This window comes from Aptenodytes patagonicus, chromosome 3 (assembly GCF_965638725.1).
Source record: "Aptenodytes patagonicus chromosome 3, bAptPat1.pri.cur, whole genome shotgun sequence".
In the NCBI taxonomy this organism is placed as follows: Eukaryota; Metazoa; Chordata; class Aves; order Sphenisciformes; family Spheniscidae; genus Aptenodytes; species Aptenodytes patagonicus.
Genome location: NC_134951.1, coordinates 75,462,242 through 75,480,915, shown reverse-complemented (window position 1 = coordinate 75,480,915; position 18,674 = coordinate 75,462,242). Strand labels below are relative to the sequence as shown.

Here is an 18,674-nt window from a genome sequence, read left to right as displayed (position 1 = left end):
AGACTTACTTGTATCATCTTGATAACTGGAAGTCCTAATTACTGCTTTTAAACTTGTATCTTTTACTTAGAGGTGGGGTTTTTTTCTGTTGCATACTAAAAGGGATTTGAGTTACTTGGTGCTTTCTGTTGTGAGGCAATGTTCTAAGCTGCTTATAATTTAGCCAGACTGTGAAAAAAAACCCTTCCATGCTAGGTGCTTGTCTCATTTTAATTTTAGCCAGAACAGATGGGTAGTTTCTCTGGCCATGATTAGAGAAAAACGTGTTTTCATCAGCTTTTCCATTTCTGCCCAGAATGCTCCTTATCTTGGCAGGGAGAACTGAAACTGGCTTGGGGTAGAAGGAATGTGGAAGGTGGAGTTGCTTTGGTGTCAAAGGAGATTTCCTTTACTTTGTTCCAGTGAAATACATTCATATGCATGGTCCAACCCAGGAGAATAGAAGGTGTGTTGGACCTATCTGCGAGTGCTGCTGCCTGCCACCTGAGAAGCTTTACTTCAGTTACAGTGTGTGTAGGCACTCTGGTCTCTTTCCATGATTAGACTTCTGTTTTTCCTCCCAAGTAAGTCGCAGTGGGTAGTAGAAGGCTGCCACAGATATCTGTCTTGTTTGCTGCCAGAACTGGAGGTTATATGATGTGAAAAGGAGTAGGGTACTGCTCAGATAAAAATCAGTGTAGTTACCCTGGAATGCTAGGTTATATCCCTACTGCTGACTTTGTGATGCTGAGAAACTCACTGTCACCAGACTTTTCAGAAGTGGTTGCTAATTGCTTCTTGTTTTCCGGGATTCCAGTTTGAGATACTGCGGACTTCCTTGTGGAAATGTTGAGAGCACTCATCCACTACTGAAGTCAGTAAGAATTAATAATGCTGTGAGAAAAGTAATGCTAGGTGCATGTCCAAAAGGACAGCCAAAAGAGGATGCATTTTTATGCTATCTATTTAATATCGGTTCCATGTGTGTCCAGGAGTATCAGTTCCCATTAGTTAGCAGAGATTTCGATGTATAATATAAGTAGTTTCATTAATACGAAGTAATTACCTGAGATTTCAATATATATTTTACTTTAGTATAAAGTGTCTTCTGGACGAAAAACAGTGAAATCCTGTTAGAAACAGAAAATTCTGTACTCAAATGTTTTTGTGTTGTACACTCACTGTGCATGCAGTCATATGTTGAATAGTGAGGCTAAACAATTATTTAATAGTTGCTCATTCTGTGTATAGCTTTCCATCTATATAATGGGCAGGCATCCTATCAAGAAAATACAAAAATGTGTAGTAAAATCTTTAGGTTGATGTTTTCATACTAGGGAGCTTAAGTCCCTTAGTTCAATACTACTTTGCTTTTCACTGACTCTTTCATATTATTTTCGTTAACATGGGGAGGGGATGGTATGCATAGTTAGAGTTAATCATTGGTACCAACTATAGGTATGTATGTGGATGTACGTTTACGTAGTAATTCTTGCCACTGTGTTTAATGTAAATATGTTAATTGATAAACTAGTTTAGTAACTTGACATTTTGCACAGTTCTTGCTTTGGTTTCTTGGAGCTCTTTAAAAATTTCAAAAAGAAAAAAAGCTGCAGGAAACAAATTTCTTAAAATCCTAACCAGTCCTTGTACATGTTTAAAATAAAAGACTTGAATGAGATGCAGCTGTGCCCCATGCTCCAAGGGGCCTTAAGCCCATTACATCATGTGATTTAAGAAAAAAAAACAGCCTTATATTTGTCTCTGTATCAGGCCCCACTCTTGAGTGACACTCTTCTTAAAAAATAAAGTGAAAAGAGTATTGGAAAAGGACAAAAAAAAAAAAAAACCAAACAAAATCAGTGTGAACTGTTGAAATTGCGTATTAAATGCATATTAAATGACTGAATTTTGTGCAGCTTCAAATACAGATTTTGAAAATGTGCACAAACATCAGTGTGTCCTGAGAATTTCACGAACCTACTGCCACAGAGTAATTGCATTGCCAGAATTCCCCTTTCCTCCATATTTGGCAAATTAAGAAATTTCAGAAATTCATAGGTCTGCAGAATAGGGTGAAATCATTGTGTTTCTAGATTAGCTTTTTTCTTAGAAACACAATAACAAAAGACACTCTAAAGCAGTAATTGTTTAAAATTCAGATTCACAGAGGCTTTGAGAAAACAATTATGCGTACATTTTCACTTACAAGTATATTCAGTACCTGTTTGAGTAGGTCTCTGGGAAAGGAGAATTGAACTTTTGTCCTCCAGACTTTCATGCTCGCTGGAATTATAATGACTTACAGCCTTTTTGTGGAAAATGTGTGCCTTGAACATCAAGGAAAACAGTGGCATCTGTCAGAGCATTGAAGTGTACTGTTCTTGCCAATCTGCTGAATGTGAACATGCAGAAGTTGATTGTGCGCAGTACCCTGTTTGCACATAATTAAAAAGTTGAACGTGTAATCTATTCTGGTTGTGGTACAACAATGACGAGTCAAGGAAGCAATCTTTGTACTTCTTTTGCTAAGATGATTACAGTAAATAGCTTCTTTGTAAGGATGCTTGAATACACAAATGCAAGCCTGAGGCTTTCTGGCTTGTGCTCCAGGTTAGTCTATGTAGAGTAAACTTGGGTGTGTCTGTGCTGCCTGCATAGGTGGAATCCCCTTCCTGCAAGAAGCACAGGATTATCAAAAAGACCATTAAATGTCTCCTTGTGGACAGCGTAAACTAGATCTAGTAGCTGAATGCGTTAGATTGAGATGCGCTGCGGGTTTTTTGTAACATTTTCAGTTGCTCTGATCAACACTAGAGGGAGCTGAATACTTAAATTGCTGTTTCCATTAATAAATACTGCAGTGGGATATGGGGAGATTTTGTCTTCCCCACCTCATTTTTTTCTACAGGTGCCAAATTGGTATTTAAGCAAAATTAACAAATTCTATGTGAAAGTCACCACTTAAACCAATGTCTTGCCAGTCCCTTATCCAAGTTATTTTTAATAGTAGTTTAGTATAGCAATATCAAGTGATTCTTCTACCATAACTTTACCATAACTCAAACACACCCGTTAAAAAGTTAATGATTAAAAATCTGTTGAGATTTGAAATTGTAAAATGGTAGAGTAGCCACAAAGCTGCTAGGAAAGTAAACTGGATCATGTCTGGAAAGTGATGTGAAAATGAAGAGCATGTAATAGTGCTGTGGGCATCCATCAGTGCCTTCCGCTCCCTGTGCAATTCCATAAAGACAGCTTAATTTCTAAACCACAGAAGTGGGAGAACATTGAAGTGAGCAGTTGTGGGGTTTTTCTCTATATGAGAGTAGCTTTTAAAAAAAAAAAAAAGGTAGGGGTACAGGGCAAAGTCCTCCAGAGATGCAGTCTTGCTCATGTGTCCTGGAGATACTCTGGTAGCACTCTTCCTCGTTTACCACGTCCAGTGTACTGGTTACTCACCAGCAGCCTGCATCCATAGTTTGACAGGTCTGAAGAGTTCTGAGTCTGGTCGGTAGAGCATAGCTGTGTTGCTGCAGGTCAAGTACCGATCACCTGGGCTTCAAGGAGTTGCCTCAGCAGTAATACCAAGGCAATGAAAATAGAAGAGAATTTCTAAAAGTGGAAATGAAGTGTGGAAGGAAAAAGGGCTTGTACTCTCCCTGAAAGAGTAGACGCAAAGTAGTCTTTGATTTCCTTTCTTTGTAGTTGCAGCTACATTTATAACTCCTGGAGTTCGTAAATGGGAAAAAGTTTCTTCAGCTGTTTCTAAAAGGCTTTTCAAGAGGGGAAGCTGTCTTTTGAGACTACTTACCTGATGATTCCAAGTCTTCAAAAAAAATCTTTATCTTGGGATTTCAGTTACTACACTTTTATTTTACATATGAGCACAGCTGCAACTTTAACTATAGTGTGACTAGTGGCTACCCCAAATAAAGGTGCCTATTTATGCTAACATCTCTAAATTGAACAAAACCAAGCAGAAGCTCAAGCAGCTCTGTCTTTTCAGTATCTTGAACACATGTGACTCAAAAGCCTAGGCTGAATCTCAGTAAGGCCATGCAGTTCTGTAACACTGTACAAAAGTAGTTTGACATGGTTCCTCCTTTTGAAGAACCTCTGGAAGACAAAATATGATGTGTGAGTGAATGAACAAGCAGGAATTGCAGCAGAGGGCAGTTTTGCTTGCCGAAGAGGTGGAGGGTTGCATCTTTTTGATGTGCTATTTTTTCCTCTGCTACTACTCAGGAAACCTAACCAACCAGATTTGAGTGTTTCTACTTTTTTGGTACCTGAAGAAATCGTGGTGAATTAAACACCACGTTCCAGCCAGAGTTTTGCTTAAACACTTTGTGAGGCAAATTCAATCTTATTAAAATACCTTGTTATTGCTACTTTTTTATAATTTCCACAGTGCTATAAAAGTATCCATAGTCTGCGAAACTGATCCCAGTTTATATGAATTAGTAATTTAATGGATGAACGAATGGCAGTGCAGAAGTTGAAATGATTGTTGGGGTTATTTAATGAAAATACTTTTTAATTTTTATAGAAGGTGATTATTGCTTTGAGCAGTGTTATCTGCTCAAGTGGCTATGTTTAATAGTATACCTATCTTTAATGAAATAAACTCCTTAAATTGTTTGAATTTGATTGTGTCTTCTGCTACTTATGTTCTTTATAGCTTAAAAGAGCTGTGGTTTAAATGCTAACTTCATCGTTTCTAAATTAGGTCTCTTCATGCCGTTTTCTTTACAAATAGTAAGCAGTGTTAGAAATTAGAAGCTGAGCTAATGGTTCTGCACCATAGTTTAGGGATAAAATGGCATACAATCCAGCCTCTGTGATAAATATAACTGATGTTTGCCAGCGGTATTGCTTATAGTACTTTCTAGTTTAGTTTCATTTGGTGTCTCCTGCTATGACAAGAACACTGGATTATGTTCCAATCCAAATAGCAATAAAAATCAATCTTGATGCTTATCTAGCATATATGGTGCTCTGTATTGCAGCCGTCTCTCTGAAATCCTCTTCATACTACCTGTTTTACAATGGTTGGGCTGAGTACAGTGCAAGGAGACGTTTGTTGTTGGTTTCTGGTAGTTATTTTTGTAGATTGGTTGGGTTCTTGAAAAAGATTTTTACAGATTACAACTAAATTTTGCATGCTCATCTGTTTCGTTGTATGACTTTCATTGTATTTGCTTGTTGTCTGTAATTGATTTGTGCTGTTTTCAAAAATACAACACTTTCTGTCTTATGGCAGAGATTTTCTTGTGAGGAGAATGGAAAAGCAATCTGTAGCAATGTTTTCATCTGTATTTTCCAAAAAGAATGCTAACTTTCATCTTTATCTGATGTTGCCGTGTGCAGGATAATAAAGTAGATAAAATGGGACTTTATGTATTGCAGCTTTACTGGTACACCAGAAGGCCAGGATGGAGCGACTTCAACGAGAACTTGAGATTCAAAAGAAAAAGTTGGATAAACTAAAATCAGAGGTCAATGAAATGGAGAATAATCTAACACGAAGGCGCCTGAAAAGATCGAATTCTGTTTCCCAAATTCCATCAGTAAGTTGAAATGTCTGTAGGCTATAAACCTAAACCACAAGTGTGGTCTGTCACAATAAATTAAAGGAACAGTTGCTCGTATATTGACAGTATACTAGTGACAGGCAGTATAGCTAGAATTAAACTGGTGAACAGTGTAGTTTAGAGTAAAGACTAAATATGCTTTATTTAACCACAACCTTTCAGTACACTAATTGCTTTGTGAAGTGTTGCTTTTAAAGGCAGTCACAAAAGGTTTGACCTGGTAGTCCTTCCAGATGTTCTTAAAGGCATGATCACCAAAGGTTTCAGACTACAACTTAATACTCATACTGCTTTCCACACAATGTATTTTTTGGTCTTCATGAATATACCAATCTCAAAGAAACTGATTAATGCACCACTTTTCAGTGCCAGAAGATCAGCCATTGATCTGGTGGACCATTGGCTGTGTCCTGACCACAATCTGGAGTTGTTCAGTCAGCTCTGAAGTCTGATGAGGGAGAAGAATTCAGTGGGTCTGAAAGCTTTTTGTAAGATTATGCTTGGATTAAAAGAAAGGTCATTATAAGGGAAGATTCTTTTATTTTCACTTCTGAAATAACTAAATGCTGTCTACCTATGCGTGAATGATAACTGATAATAAAATGGGAACATTTTAGTCTAACAGGCAGATTTATTTTTTCAGCTGGAAGAAATGCAACAGTTAAGAAGTTGTAACAGACAGCTGCAGATAGACATAGATTGCCTAACCAAAGAGATTGATCTTTTTCAAGCAAGAGGTACAGTATGTCTTAGTACATCAGCAACTGTAAATGTTGGGGTTTTTTTCCTTTCTTCTTTCACTGTCTGCATGTGTCAAAAGCGTCTATGTTATAAATGATGGGTATACACACTACGTGCAAAATCATCACGTTAGTTTGAGTGAAACCATGGAAGTAATTGTCTTCTAAACCTGTTGGTTTTGTTGGCTTTATGATTTTCCTAATCCCACCATCATTCCTATCTCTTACTTGGCTCAGAAGAGAAAAACTTGTGATGCCATTTATTTAATAAATGCTGGGGGGAAAAAGTCTGGTTATTTGAGTATCAAGAAAGAGGGAGAACAAGTTTTCTGAATGATACAGCCATACATATGTGCCCATCTCTCTCTCGTCTTCCACTTCTTCCGTCTTGGATTCAGCCTTTCAAGTTAGCAAATACAAAGTACAGTTGTAACTTCCAGTGTGCTCTCCTCCTTCCACTTTCCTTGTCTGCAGGGACACAGCTTTTGGTCATGAGGGTGAAATTGAGACAGCTGAGCCAATTCAAGAGCTGCCAACAAGAGGTCCCTCTCTCTTCCTGGTTCCCTCTCTTGCCACTTACAGTGCTCTGGCTCTGTATTAGCTTTTTGGACCCTTTGCAGAACTGGTTCTGTTCGCTAGCCAAGCAAAAAATGTTGCATTGCTGGAGAAGCTTGCTGCAGCTGATGTGAGGGAGAGGCATGGGAAGGGAGAACTGAGATAGTGAGAGGGAAGGGGCTAATGCTTTCCACTTTCAGCAGCAGCGAGCTGTTAGATCAGTTCAGTCATGAGCCATGGAAGTTCTCCTTCAGACAATGTACCTGCAGATAAAGAGAAAGTAGACAGATGTACTGAATGTAATGCTGCACTAAAAACTTGACCTTAAATAGAATATTCACATTGCATGTGATTTTTATATCTGTTTGTTACAGTAAATTGGAGCTAGGAGTTCCTTTAAGTATTAAATCTAAGCATATATAATATACTGCATAGTAGATAGCATATCTCTTTCAGTATAGTTACAATTTAGAAAAAGTCTCAGGTAAAATTTACTAATAAAATGCTGTTAAATATTTAAGTGTAGCAGAAAAAATATATTTAAGGAGTTTGGTCTGCTGGATTCTGTTTCTGACTTTATATTGCATATTTTGGGCAATAAGTTTCTTCAAGTGTATTGTTGACATCACTAATGTCTCACTCAGGTCTGTATTGACACCTTTATATAAAAGGTGATAAGTGAATAGTAGTACTGTTTCAGAATTACTGCTAAAAAAACCTGATATGCTTTCCTACCCAAGTTTATTTTTAAAACTGCTGCCCTTTCCTTGTTTTTTATTTTTAGGACCACATTTTAATCCCAGTGCTATTCATAATTTTTACGATAATATTGGATTTCTTGGTCCGGTGCCACCAAAACCCAAAGGTATTGTACTGGTAAAATTTGGATTTAATACTAATATCTGGTTTGCATCTAATAACAAGTTCTATTCTATGAATCTAGTTCAAATGTTGATAATAAAATAGATTACTTCAAAAGCATACAAACCTTGCATTTTATTTGTATTGGCAGTAAATATGCTTCTGTTTGCTCTTGTTTCCTCTCTATTCATACATTCAGGAAAGAGAAGTATATTACGTGGGGTATGTTTAAAGATGGATAATATGTTGGGAGGTAGTTTAAGTAAATCACAGAATCACAGAATAGTTTGGGTTGGAAGGGACCTCTAAAGGTCATCTAGTCCAACCCCCCTGCCCTGGGCAGGGACATCTTCAACTAGATCAGCTTGCTCAGAGCCCCGGCCAACCTGACCTTGAATGTCTCCCGGCATGGGGCATCCACCACCTCTCTGGGCAACCTGTGCCAGTGCTTCACCACCCTCAGCGCAAAAAATTTCTTCCTTATATCGAGTCTATATCTACCTCCCTTTAGTTTAAAGCCATTTCCCCTTGTCCTGTCGCAACAGGCCCTGCTAAAAAGTCTGCCGCCATCTTTTTTACAAGCCCCCTTTAAGTACTGAGAGGCTGCAATAAGGTCTCCCTCGAGCCTTCTCTTCTCCAGGCTGAACAACCCCGACTCTCTCAGCCTTTCTTCACAGGAGAGGTGTTCCATCCCCCTGATCATTTTCGTGGCCCTCCTCTGGACCTGCTCCAACAGGTCGGTGTCTTTCTTTATGCTGAGGGCTCCAGAGCTGGACACAGCACTCCAGGTGGGGTCTCGCCAGAGCAGAGCAGAGGGGCAGAATCACCTCCCTCGACCCGCTGGCCACGCTTCTTTGGATGCAGCCCAGGATGCGATTGGCCTTCTGGGCTGTGAGCGCACATTGCTGGCTCACATCCAGCTTTTCACCCACCAGCACCCCCAAGTCCTTCTCGGCAGGGCTGCTCTCAATCCCTTCAGCCCCCAGCCTGTATTGATACTGGGGGTTGCCCCGACCCGGGTGCAGGACCTTGCACTTGGCCTTGTTAAACCTCATGAGGTTCACACAGGCCCACTTCTCCAGCTTGTCCAGGTCCCTCTGGATGGCATCCCGTCCCTCTGGCGTGTCGACCGCACCACTCAGCTTGGTGTCATCTGCAGACTTGCTGAGGGTGCACTCGATCCCCATTTTTTTATCCTTCGTTATCCAAGCTGTTAGTGAAAATACTGACTACAGTTAAATTCATACGCAGTCCTATTAGACACATTTTACAGCTGAACCATAAAGAATTTATCAGAAGTTCTGTCAGTTATGTATTTCCCTTTACAGTAAATAAAATCTAATTTATCAAAGAAGAAAATAAACTTTAATTTTCTGTGACTAGTTGTTAACATTTGCATTGACTCATATTCTAGGAACTCACAAATTTAAGTGTTTAATAATGTGGTACAACCTATCTTGACTGGTTTATAAACCTCTGAAGTCCCTCTTATCCTTTCTTTCTTTCTTTCTTTCTTAAAAAGTATCACTACTGTATCTTTGTCCTTCATTAACTTTAATTTTCAGTTCATTGTAAGTTTCAATTTAACTATGATGTAGGCTGTGACTTAAACCAGAATTACCACTGTTCAGAAAAGAATGAAAGATAATTCTTTTTGCCGTTGTGATCACTAGCGTTCTAATTCCTGAAGCTGTCGCTGTCAGGTCGTTGCTAATGAGATGTTCTCCAGTTGAAATAGTTGGCTAAAAGACTTTGCTGCAGTTGCCTGAACCGGAAACCCTCTTTTCATCTTTTTCATCTCTTTTCATCTTTGCTCTTTTAAAATAGTTGAAGGTTGTTGTCTAACACATACAAAAAGATGCACTTGTATACTTGGGAGGATTACTCTATAGCATGACAGAGCTAGGCATTGATTTTTCTTTAGTGTATCTGACTGCTTGTCTGGTTTGAGGAAGAACTGCTGACGCTCATTCTAGGGTCAAAAGGTTACAGAGCACTTATTTCTTGTCATAATGAATTTTAGGCTGCTCCATAGGCCTCAGACTTCTAAATCTTGTGCATGTTTCCTGTGCTGATTAATTTCTAAATTTTATCTCCTTTTCATGCAACAGCTTTGAACTTAGACCAAAAGGGAAGAAAGCAGAGTGAAGGGATGGGAAACTTGGTTTTTATAGTTTCACCTTGTGCCATTTGGCTGACTTACAATCAAGCTGTAGTCAAGGGGGTGGTAAAAAGCTGCCTCTGTCACTTGTAATAACTGTGCTGTTCTCAGAGGAACAAGATAGTTCTCAGTTAGTGGGGGAAAAAAAAAATCATCTCAAAATTCTTTCCATGCTGTTCTTGGTTAGTAACTGCTTATCTTATCTCTTTCATGTCACAGATCAGAGGTCCATTGTGAAAACACCAAAGACTGTTCCAGACACAGATGAAGATGAGGGAGCTCAGTGGAGTTGTACTGCCTGTACTTTTTTAAATCATCCGGCCTTAAATCGCTGTGAACAGTGTGAAATGCCCAGGCATTTCTGAGCCAACAGGCCTGTTACCTTTTGTAAACCCATAGCAAACGTACAAGGAACTATCCGGTCATTGGGGGGCAAAAAAAGCGTTTATGCGTAGGACTTCGTAAAATTGAAGGTGTGACGAGATGGTATTTTGCTAATGTTAAATGTCAGCCCACAGAGCTAGTAATACCTCAGTGTTGTGTCACAGGCAGTTGAAATTGATCGGCTGAAAGGTAATCTGCTGAAAGACTCGGTTGCCAGCTGCCTAAACCATGTACAGTATTACCAGTACCCCAGTAACACACACCATGTTCAGTGCTTGGGTGTTGCCCATCCTCTTCTCTGCCCCGATGTCACTACTGAATTTTGACAGGGGAAAGGAATAGGGTGCTAGCGTTTTTGTTTTCAGAGCTTTCAGTGAAACACTACATGCACAGAGGAGATCTGAAAGGAACAAGGTTTAACTATTTAAACTGTTTGCTGCCACATAGTGCCTTCGATAAAGGGAAGAACTTCACAAATCAGTGGTACTCTTTGCCTTGTCTTCCCTGAAAACATCTCTGTGAAGCCAGAAATCAGTACAATCACATCTAAAGATGAAAAGGAAAAACTGCATGCGTTGTCTGTACAATACACACAGTGAAATACCCCAAAGCTTTTCCTACTGTACATAGCTCTAGAGCCTGCTTTAAGTGATTTCTTTTCTTCACCTTTATTATTTTCTTGTACTTCTGTATGTATAGTGTAATAGTCTTTTTGTTAACTTTCTTTTTTCCCTTTAAGTGATTAAGCACGATCATGTCCCTTTTTTTAAGCTTTTATCTGAGAGAAGCAATGCCTTAAAATAAGAGCATTAATAAGAAACTATGCACAAAATAGCTTTCCTCTGCTCATTCTGTACATTGCTCTTGTAAATGCTGATGATCTGTGAAGACCTGCAGATGCAGCGTGGTAAAAATGCAGGAAAAGTTGGAAGAGTTATGCATATAGTTCACTCTGTACACTGAGTTTTACGGTGGGTGACACAAGGTAGCATTTTGTCTGGCGTGAGGAAACTTTATACTAAGAAACTTTCAACCCACCAACAGATCAGCATCCGATTTAAGCTTGCTTCATCTGCTGGGTATCTTGCAGACTCCTGAAGAGAGATTCATTGGGGAAGTACATACAGTGCCAAAATCAACAGCAGCAGCATCGTACAGCTTTGTTCAAGGACTTTAAATGCTTTCCTGTTTTGGCAGCCGGTTTCTAAACCTGACTTTGTGGTGAAGTCTCATATTTATAGAAAACAAGGATAGCAATATTTAGGACAACTGAAATAAAGGCTGGAAAAGAGAAATCAAACAGACTTGAACACTGAAGCAACCTCAAGCATCTCTTTATTTTGATGATCTATTTTTTTAAGGAAAATATTCACATGATCGGGGATGTATGTAACCGAGATCAAGAAAATGGAATTCCAGTACAGTATGCATGAAAGACGGCACGCAAAGAATTATGTAGCAGCACTTAGCGTGAGGCTGGAGGGAGTGCTAACAATGTAGCAGGAGGCAAAGTAGACTGTCACCCACTGTAAACATTTGCCAGTGGACACTTTTATTAGGAGTTTTACAAGTGATCTATGTGAATGCACAGAGGCCTTTGTTTTGAAGGCTTTGCATTTTTTTTTATGTGGGAAGAAAATGCCAATCCCAGGTAATTAGGCAGTAGACCCGAAGCACTTGCATTCAATGCATTTTGTTTATAAAATGAGGCCTTGTTTTTCAGCTTCATCTGCAGTTCTATGTGAAGATTGACAAATCAGTTTTTACCTGTTTATTAATAAAACCTAATTTGGATATCTTGAGTTGATGGTTTTGTGATTTAGCTGGGTAAACTGCCTTTGTAACAGATAAGTTATTTATAAAAATTAAAAAAAAAAATATATTCTAATGTTTGGTTTTGTGATTTGTTTGCTTTTTCCATCCTGTGGAGCAACAGAATACTCAACGGAACAATAAGCATTAACAGTATTAAAAGCAGGCTGGTTTCTTATGACCAGAGATTTTATTTAAGCCTTTGTTTTGTTGAATCTTGTGTCTTTCCTCCCATGCATTATTCTGTTTAATTCAGTAAGTGTAAGGAATGTATTCCGTCAAGTTGCACTGGACAAGATTGTGTCCTGACCAAAGAACCGTTCACTTATAAAGTAATAAGCTAGACACAGGCCCTTTTTACTTCATGCTTTAAGGGCTTGTGATTTTTAAAATATTTTTCTAATTCAAAATGGGCAACAACTTTGTCCAAGGTAATAGATGGTATACTTTGTGTACTGTTAATATAAGCACATTTTAAGGATTAATATGGTTAAACTGTACTTTGGTGCTATGTATGTTATAGTGCTATGAGATGTGGAGTGTTCCTGGACATGGCTTTCCCACTTGGACCCTGTCTAGACAGACGTTTGGTATGTGGAGTTGGGCTTTCCTGAGACACAGTGATGCTGTGTAAAAGCCCTTCAGGAGGCATCAATGAACAGATCAACTACAGGTCCAGCAATAAACCATTCCTTAACGCAGATTGATCAACTGGAGTGCCTTAACCTGCTGGGTGAAAAACCGTGTTTGGAGTGAGGAGAGCAGCTGTATTTAAAAAGCAAACAACAAATTCCAGTCAGCTGTGGGGTGGAAAAAGCATGTTTGGGGAAATAGGTAAAATGGAATTCTGCTCATCTGATCAAATGCATAATTGGTCTTTTCCCTGTGTTTATTTGACTCTTTATTTTCTGAAGGGGGGGGGGGGGGAAAGGTATTTATGTCCTAGCTCCAGCTAGCTATGCAGAGCCATCAACACGTTAGTATGAGAGTATATCAGGCAGTGTTTTCACTAACTGATCCTGCAATAGTGGGACAAGAGAAATGACATCTCCAGTGTCATCTGTTCCACAGACTTTTACTTTCACCTTCGGGGGTTTTATGTTCTTCCTGTATTTCAGGTCATGTATATCATTAGCTCTTCCTTCAAGTTGATACCAGTATCTTGGCATATCGCTATTGTATTAAAGGATAGGTTTTTAAGGGTTTAAATTTAGAAGGATGAAATAGAACTAGATTTCACTGCTGAATTTTTTTCTTTTTCCTCATAGAAGATAAATATAAAAAATGAAACATTTGCAGTAAAGTTAAACTTTGTACTGTGAACATCAGTAGTTTATCTTGGATGCTGATTTATGACTTTACCTTTCTGTATTATCTTTGTCAGGGATCTCTATAATTATTAAAAAAAACCCAAACAAATAGATGATTTCACTCTTTAGCAGGAAGGGAGGAGTACACTTCTTGGCTTTTAGAGATGCTCCTGTTTATTTTTCGTGAATATGTGAAATATTCATCACGTGGTCAAGCTTCAGAATTGGGATAACTTTAGAAATGCAGGCAGCGAAACAGAAAGAGCTGGTGACCGGGCTGCTGTGTCACGCCAGGTCTGTGGAACTGACTTCAGTTCACACTGCTAGCTTTCTAGATAAATAAGAAAAACATTTGTCTTCTGCAGTCTCCAGTCAGTAGAGCTATTCTCTTGCCCAGGAGTATGGTTATGTGTGGCACCCCTGAAATTCAGATTAATTGTGAGATTTGATATCTTAGTCTCAAGCTAATGACAGATCGATTTTAAAACTGCATGGTTGGTATTTGTGCCTGTGTATCTGTATTTGTTTCATTTGTGTGAGCTTAATCAATTTTATGTTCTTGAAATGTCTACCTTCAGTGTATTTTGTAGATGCCCAGGGAGAACACATTTTTCATTTTAAGAAAACTATCCGTATCAGTACTGCATTTCTTCAATCAAATTCCTCTACCTCGAATGTACATTGGAGCCTGGACACAAATTAAAGGAAGACTTGATTAAAGATGTTGAACAAGCATTTAAAAAAAAAAAAAGCCGAATATTAAATCTACTGAGTATTTACCCTTTTCAGTACTACTACTTTGGTATTCTGAATGGCAGTATTGCTATAAAAGTGGCAGAAACTTTTCCATACAGGTAACAGCATCTATAGTGTAGCTTGTGAATCCGTGGCAACTCTTATTAATATTTAGTTCTAACTTTAAATAGCAAGGAAATGCTTTGACATATTTATTTTATTTCTCTCTTATTTGTTAAAAAATCCTTATAATTTGAACAGAAAATAAAAATTAGCTTTAAACTTTTGATTTCTTTCCTTAGTACTGAGTAGAATGATTACAGTGCATTCCTTTTTCAAGCCTGACTGCTTGAATAGCTCTTTTATTGCTAACTTTGAGGAACAGTCTTTGATATTTATGTAGTCCAAAATGCCTTATGAGGCTCATTTTGTGTAAACTACTTAAAAATTACTAGAGAGTGAGAGAACAGGAAGAGTTAGTATGAAATGTTTGAGGGCTTCAGGCTCCATGACGAACCTAAGTGCTATAGTAGCACTTGGGAATGATGAACAACATTGAGAATGATGCGATCAGACTAAATTTCAACTTTTTTTTTATACAATTCTCAATGTTTTTTATTTGGTTTTCTTTGAGCAGTTCTGTATCAGTGATACACTTGCTTCTACAGTAGTCTCTCTCAAATAGTGCCACCTTCAGAGGCAGCACTGGTAGAACTCACAGAAGTGCTTGCTTCAGTCAGACTCTAGACATGTTAATTCCCAGCAGTGTAAGTGGATATCATTGTTTTCATCAAATATGCAGGTATTTTTACTGTTTAACCAAAATGTAACAGTCTCTGGCCAGTGCAGTGCTGCTGCAGGCATGAGTTTAGCTGACTCTTTTTCCCAGTGTCCCATTCTTTTCGTTGATTTAAGTTGCAGATACCTATGTGTAGTTACAGAGGACTTGGAGCCAAAATGATTGATTATCTACATGGGTTCAAACTGCCTATTATTTGCAAGTTTATTTAAAATAATAAAACACTATCATATTGCATGTGAGTGCAGATTTTGAAGGAGAAAAGCAGTACGTCAATTTGGGTACTACTCAAATGAGCAATTTGAGATGCTTGTATAAACCTAATTCCATTTCTTATGGATGTGCATTGTGTTACAGCTTTAAATTCTGTGACTGCATGCTATTTTTCCACACCATTTATAGGAGCACAGTGCCATACGATTTTGATGTAGTTGATTTGGTATCAAATGAATGGAGGAAATGTATATTAAGCATTTTTAATGTGGTTTTGTCTTAGTAGGTATCAGCAGACCACATCCAGCCTGTGACTGGTAAGCTTTGCCTAAATTCAAGCTCCTAGTGCAAGTGGTTGAGGTCCAGGGCTAAGAAATACGGTGATGGAGACGGAGGAAATGGACTCAGGGATGCTCTGTCCTTTGTTCTTCATATGCAGAAGCAAGTAGTGTTGCTTTTCTTGCGCCCCACTGTAACGTGCAAACGAAAATGTGGCAAACATAAGGCCTCAAAGCTGAAAAGCCTGTAAATGTTGGAGTCAGGAACTTGGAACATAGCATCCATAGCATGCCTGGCTGTGAAGGCTTGTCATGTGCTTGGTCATACGTAAATGCGTTTGGCACATCATGTAGCCAGTCATCGGGGGGGATTCCTTATTTTTGTGGTGGTTGATTGAGTTGGTTGATGTGTTACGTTCCTGGGCACGATGGCCAGATGTGTTTCTGTCCGATGATTTCTGTGCAGACTTGTACAATACAGTGCTAAGTAAGGTCAGCAGAACAACAGTAAGGTTACGGAACAGCAGCATCAGAGTATTCGATTTTACATGCATTTTGACAGGAAAGGATGGCCGACTTGTCAGGCAGCGGGAGGTGCAGTCTGTGTAGAAGGTACCCAAAAACAGTTCAACACAAAGCTCATTTCCCGTTACATGAGAGAAATGCGGGTGTCACCGCTGTGTATCTGCTCACGTGACAGCCATGTCTCCATCACGTGCCGGGGTCTTGTGCTTGGCACATTCAGTTACGTGCCAAGGAAAGGTTCACAAGGTCCTCCTAAGAAAAGGACGGTGGAAAGCGAGTCCCCGGAGTGCCTCGTCTGGCTGGTACACAGCTGCTGACCCACGGCGGAGGGGAGCACCTGCAGGTAAAATGGGCCGTTGTGCCTCTATGGTTTCGGAGGTTGGACGCTTATTCCTTAAAATAGACGCCTTTATAGTCTCAAAAGGAAGGCCAGTGCATCAGTAATTCTGGATTAGTTTTTTACCATCATACTACAGTAATAAACTCTTAAAAGTGGTGTTTTCTAATTAAGGTAGTAAATCTAGAAGTGAGTTCAAAACAGGTTAGTGAATATTGATAGCTCTTCTGACGTGGCAGGAAACGTGTGTTTGAGATGAGAGGATGGATGTTTGTTTGGAGTGAAAACTTGATTACGAATATTACCAGGTCAAAAACTTCAAACAAAGAATTAGTTTTATAGTGGCTTTATACTTATGTTGATCTAAGATTATAAGCAAAGCAATGTTTGTATGTAAGGAATGTCTCTTAGCAGCTGATAAAAAAAAAATTCCTTCATTTACAAACACTACTCATGGTAGCAACTCTGTACTTCATAGTTAGCTGTAAATTATAAGTTGAGGAGCCCTTTTTTGGTACTTTTTTATTATTTTAAATATTTGGCATTTCATGTGTTGTATCCTGCGTAGAACATAATTGGACAGATGGATTTATTTTTTACAAAATCTTTTCTCAGTTTTGCTTTTGTTGTTTTGTGTTAGTTAAACTTCCAGAATGATGTGCTTAGTGTCTGGTGTTTAGAAGAAAGCTGCAGAAGATACTTGGATGCGTCGCGCCCCTTCCCACTCCTCCAGTTACTTTGGGGCTGGAGCTGACTGGGAGCCTGTGGACAGTAGTGAAAAAGTGTGAAATGCCACTCAAAAGGCATTTGGCCAAAACTAAGTTTGTCTAAAGGGACCTGTTCAAGAGGATAGGGAAGGCAAATCGGTAAAGTTGTAAGAACCACCTTCTTGTGCAGGAATTGAAGGAGCAGCAGGTCCAGCACTTCTTTCTGCTGGAAGATTTAGGACGCTGCTTTAGGGTTTGTACGCTTCCTCTCACGTATAACCTGTAAAGATATCCTAAAGCTAATAGATGTTTTCTCACAGTCTTCATGTTGCAATAGCATTTTTTGCTGCTAATGGGGCAGGGAAATAGTCAAAGGATCACAGAAGACACTAAATAAAAATTGTAAAGATACCACAGGTGTCAGTACCACCACAGCGATCGTTTATCTCAGCAATATTACGGTGACACTGGCTCACTTTCTAAAAGATGCTCTGCTCTGGTGACATTGTAGCTCTGCTCCAAGCAGTGTGCAGAATGTGAACCCAAGATTTTGCTATTCCCCGTGCCTTCATCTCTGCCTCTGTCTTTGTCTTTTCAGCTTTCCTTTCTCCCCCTCTCCAATTAGAGACTTGAACAACCACTCAAGCCAAACTTCCCATGTTTTGTTGCAGCTATCCGGTAGCTACTGTGAAAATTTGGATTAAAACTGGGATGCATCTTTTGTTTACTTTCATGAGCCTTTTCCTTCCCTCTGTGTTTTGAGGCCAGAAATCAAATTTAAATACAACCTGAGGAAAGAAAATACCGTCTTCCGACAGAGATACCAGAGACAATTATGAAGAGATTGTCATGAGGCGTCTTTTCTGTTTGCAAGAATCACTTTTTGGTAGTCTACAGACTAAAATTGCTGTCAGAGAGAGGACGTTGGATGCTGCCATCGGGCATCCAGCGTGAAGTCTGAATGTGGTCTGATGCCTTGTCACAGACTTGTTCGGTGGTTTGGAGAAAGTTGCCCAGGTCCTTGTCTGTCCCACGGCAGCACTATGACCCTTCTGATTTTTGCAGTTTCTTGTGCAATTTCCCTGCTATTGTGAAAGCGTTTGCAGGTGCGTACCTCTTTTCATGTCTTCTATCCATGTTCCTGAATGTTAAGGTTTTCAAGAAGTGGGGCTGTGTACTAGAGGTTCATACTATGCCAGTGCAACTAAGCTGCTGCTGTACTTAAAAAAAAAAAAATATATATATATATTTTTGAAAAGGCAACTTAACTCTTGGCTTTAGAAACCCTTCCTAATCCTTGGCACAGCTGCCCTGTATGTGAGAAAGAAAATAGTGTCGTGTTAGTGTTTTTTGAGCTGAAGGACATGACAAAAGCTTTCCCTCTTTGATAATGATTAGTAATGTGGGTTTTTTTCTGCTGAGCTTGATACTTTTAAATTAAATTGCTTAGGCTTTTTGAACCCCTAAGGAAACCAAGTGCTGCGCTGCCTGGCCAGTGTTCTGGCCCTACGAGCTTCACTTCTGGCCCCGGGACTCTGGACTATGTGAAACAGAACAGCCAGCTAGCAAGGGCTGAGCCTAAATTTCCTTTTGTTAATGGACCCTACAGCTGCCCCAGGGGATCTCACCAGGGAGTGCTTTTCTGCCAGCCCTACAATGCTGGCCATCAAACTCCACCCTC

General features: G+C 39.3%; 1 protein-coding gene across 4 annotated transcripts in view; it reads left to right on the top strand.

The window, feature by feature from the left end:
- TAB2 (TGF-beta activated kinase 1 (MAP3K7) binding protein 2) overlaps positions 1 to 12,165 on the top strand; it is a 68,125-nt gene extending 55,960 nt beyond the window's left edge. For all 4 annotated transcript variants that reach the window (XM_076333882.1, XM_076333883.1, XM_076333884.1 and 1 more), the window contains 4 exons: positions 5,392 to 5,552; positions 6,220 to 6,313; positions 7,656 to 7,736; positions 10,113 to 12,165. In XM_076333882.1, coding sequence (XP_076189997.1) covers positions 5,392 to 5,552; positions 6,220 to 6,313; positions 7,656 to 7,736; positions 10,113 to 10,258 — 482 coding nt within the window. In that variant the 3' untranslated portion in view covers positions 10,259 to 12,165. The remainder of the gene's footprint in view (positions 1 to 5,391; positions 5,553 to 6,219; positions 6,314 to 7,655; positions 7,737 to 10,112) is intronic.
- Positions 12,166 to 18,674: the final 6,509 nt, after the last annotated feature.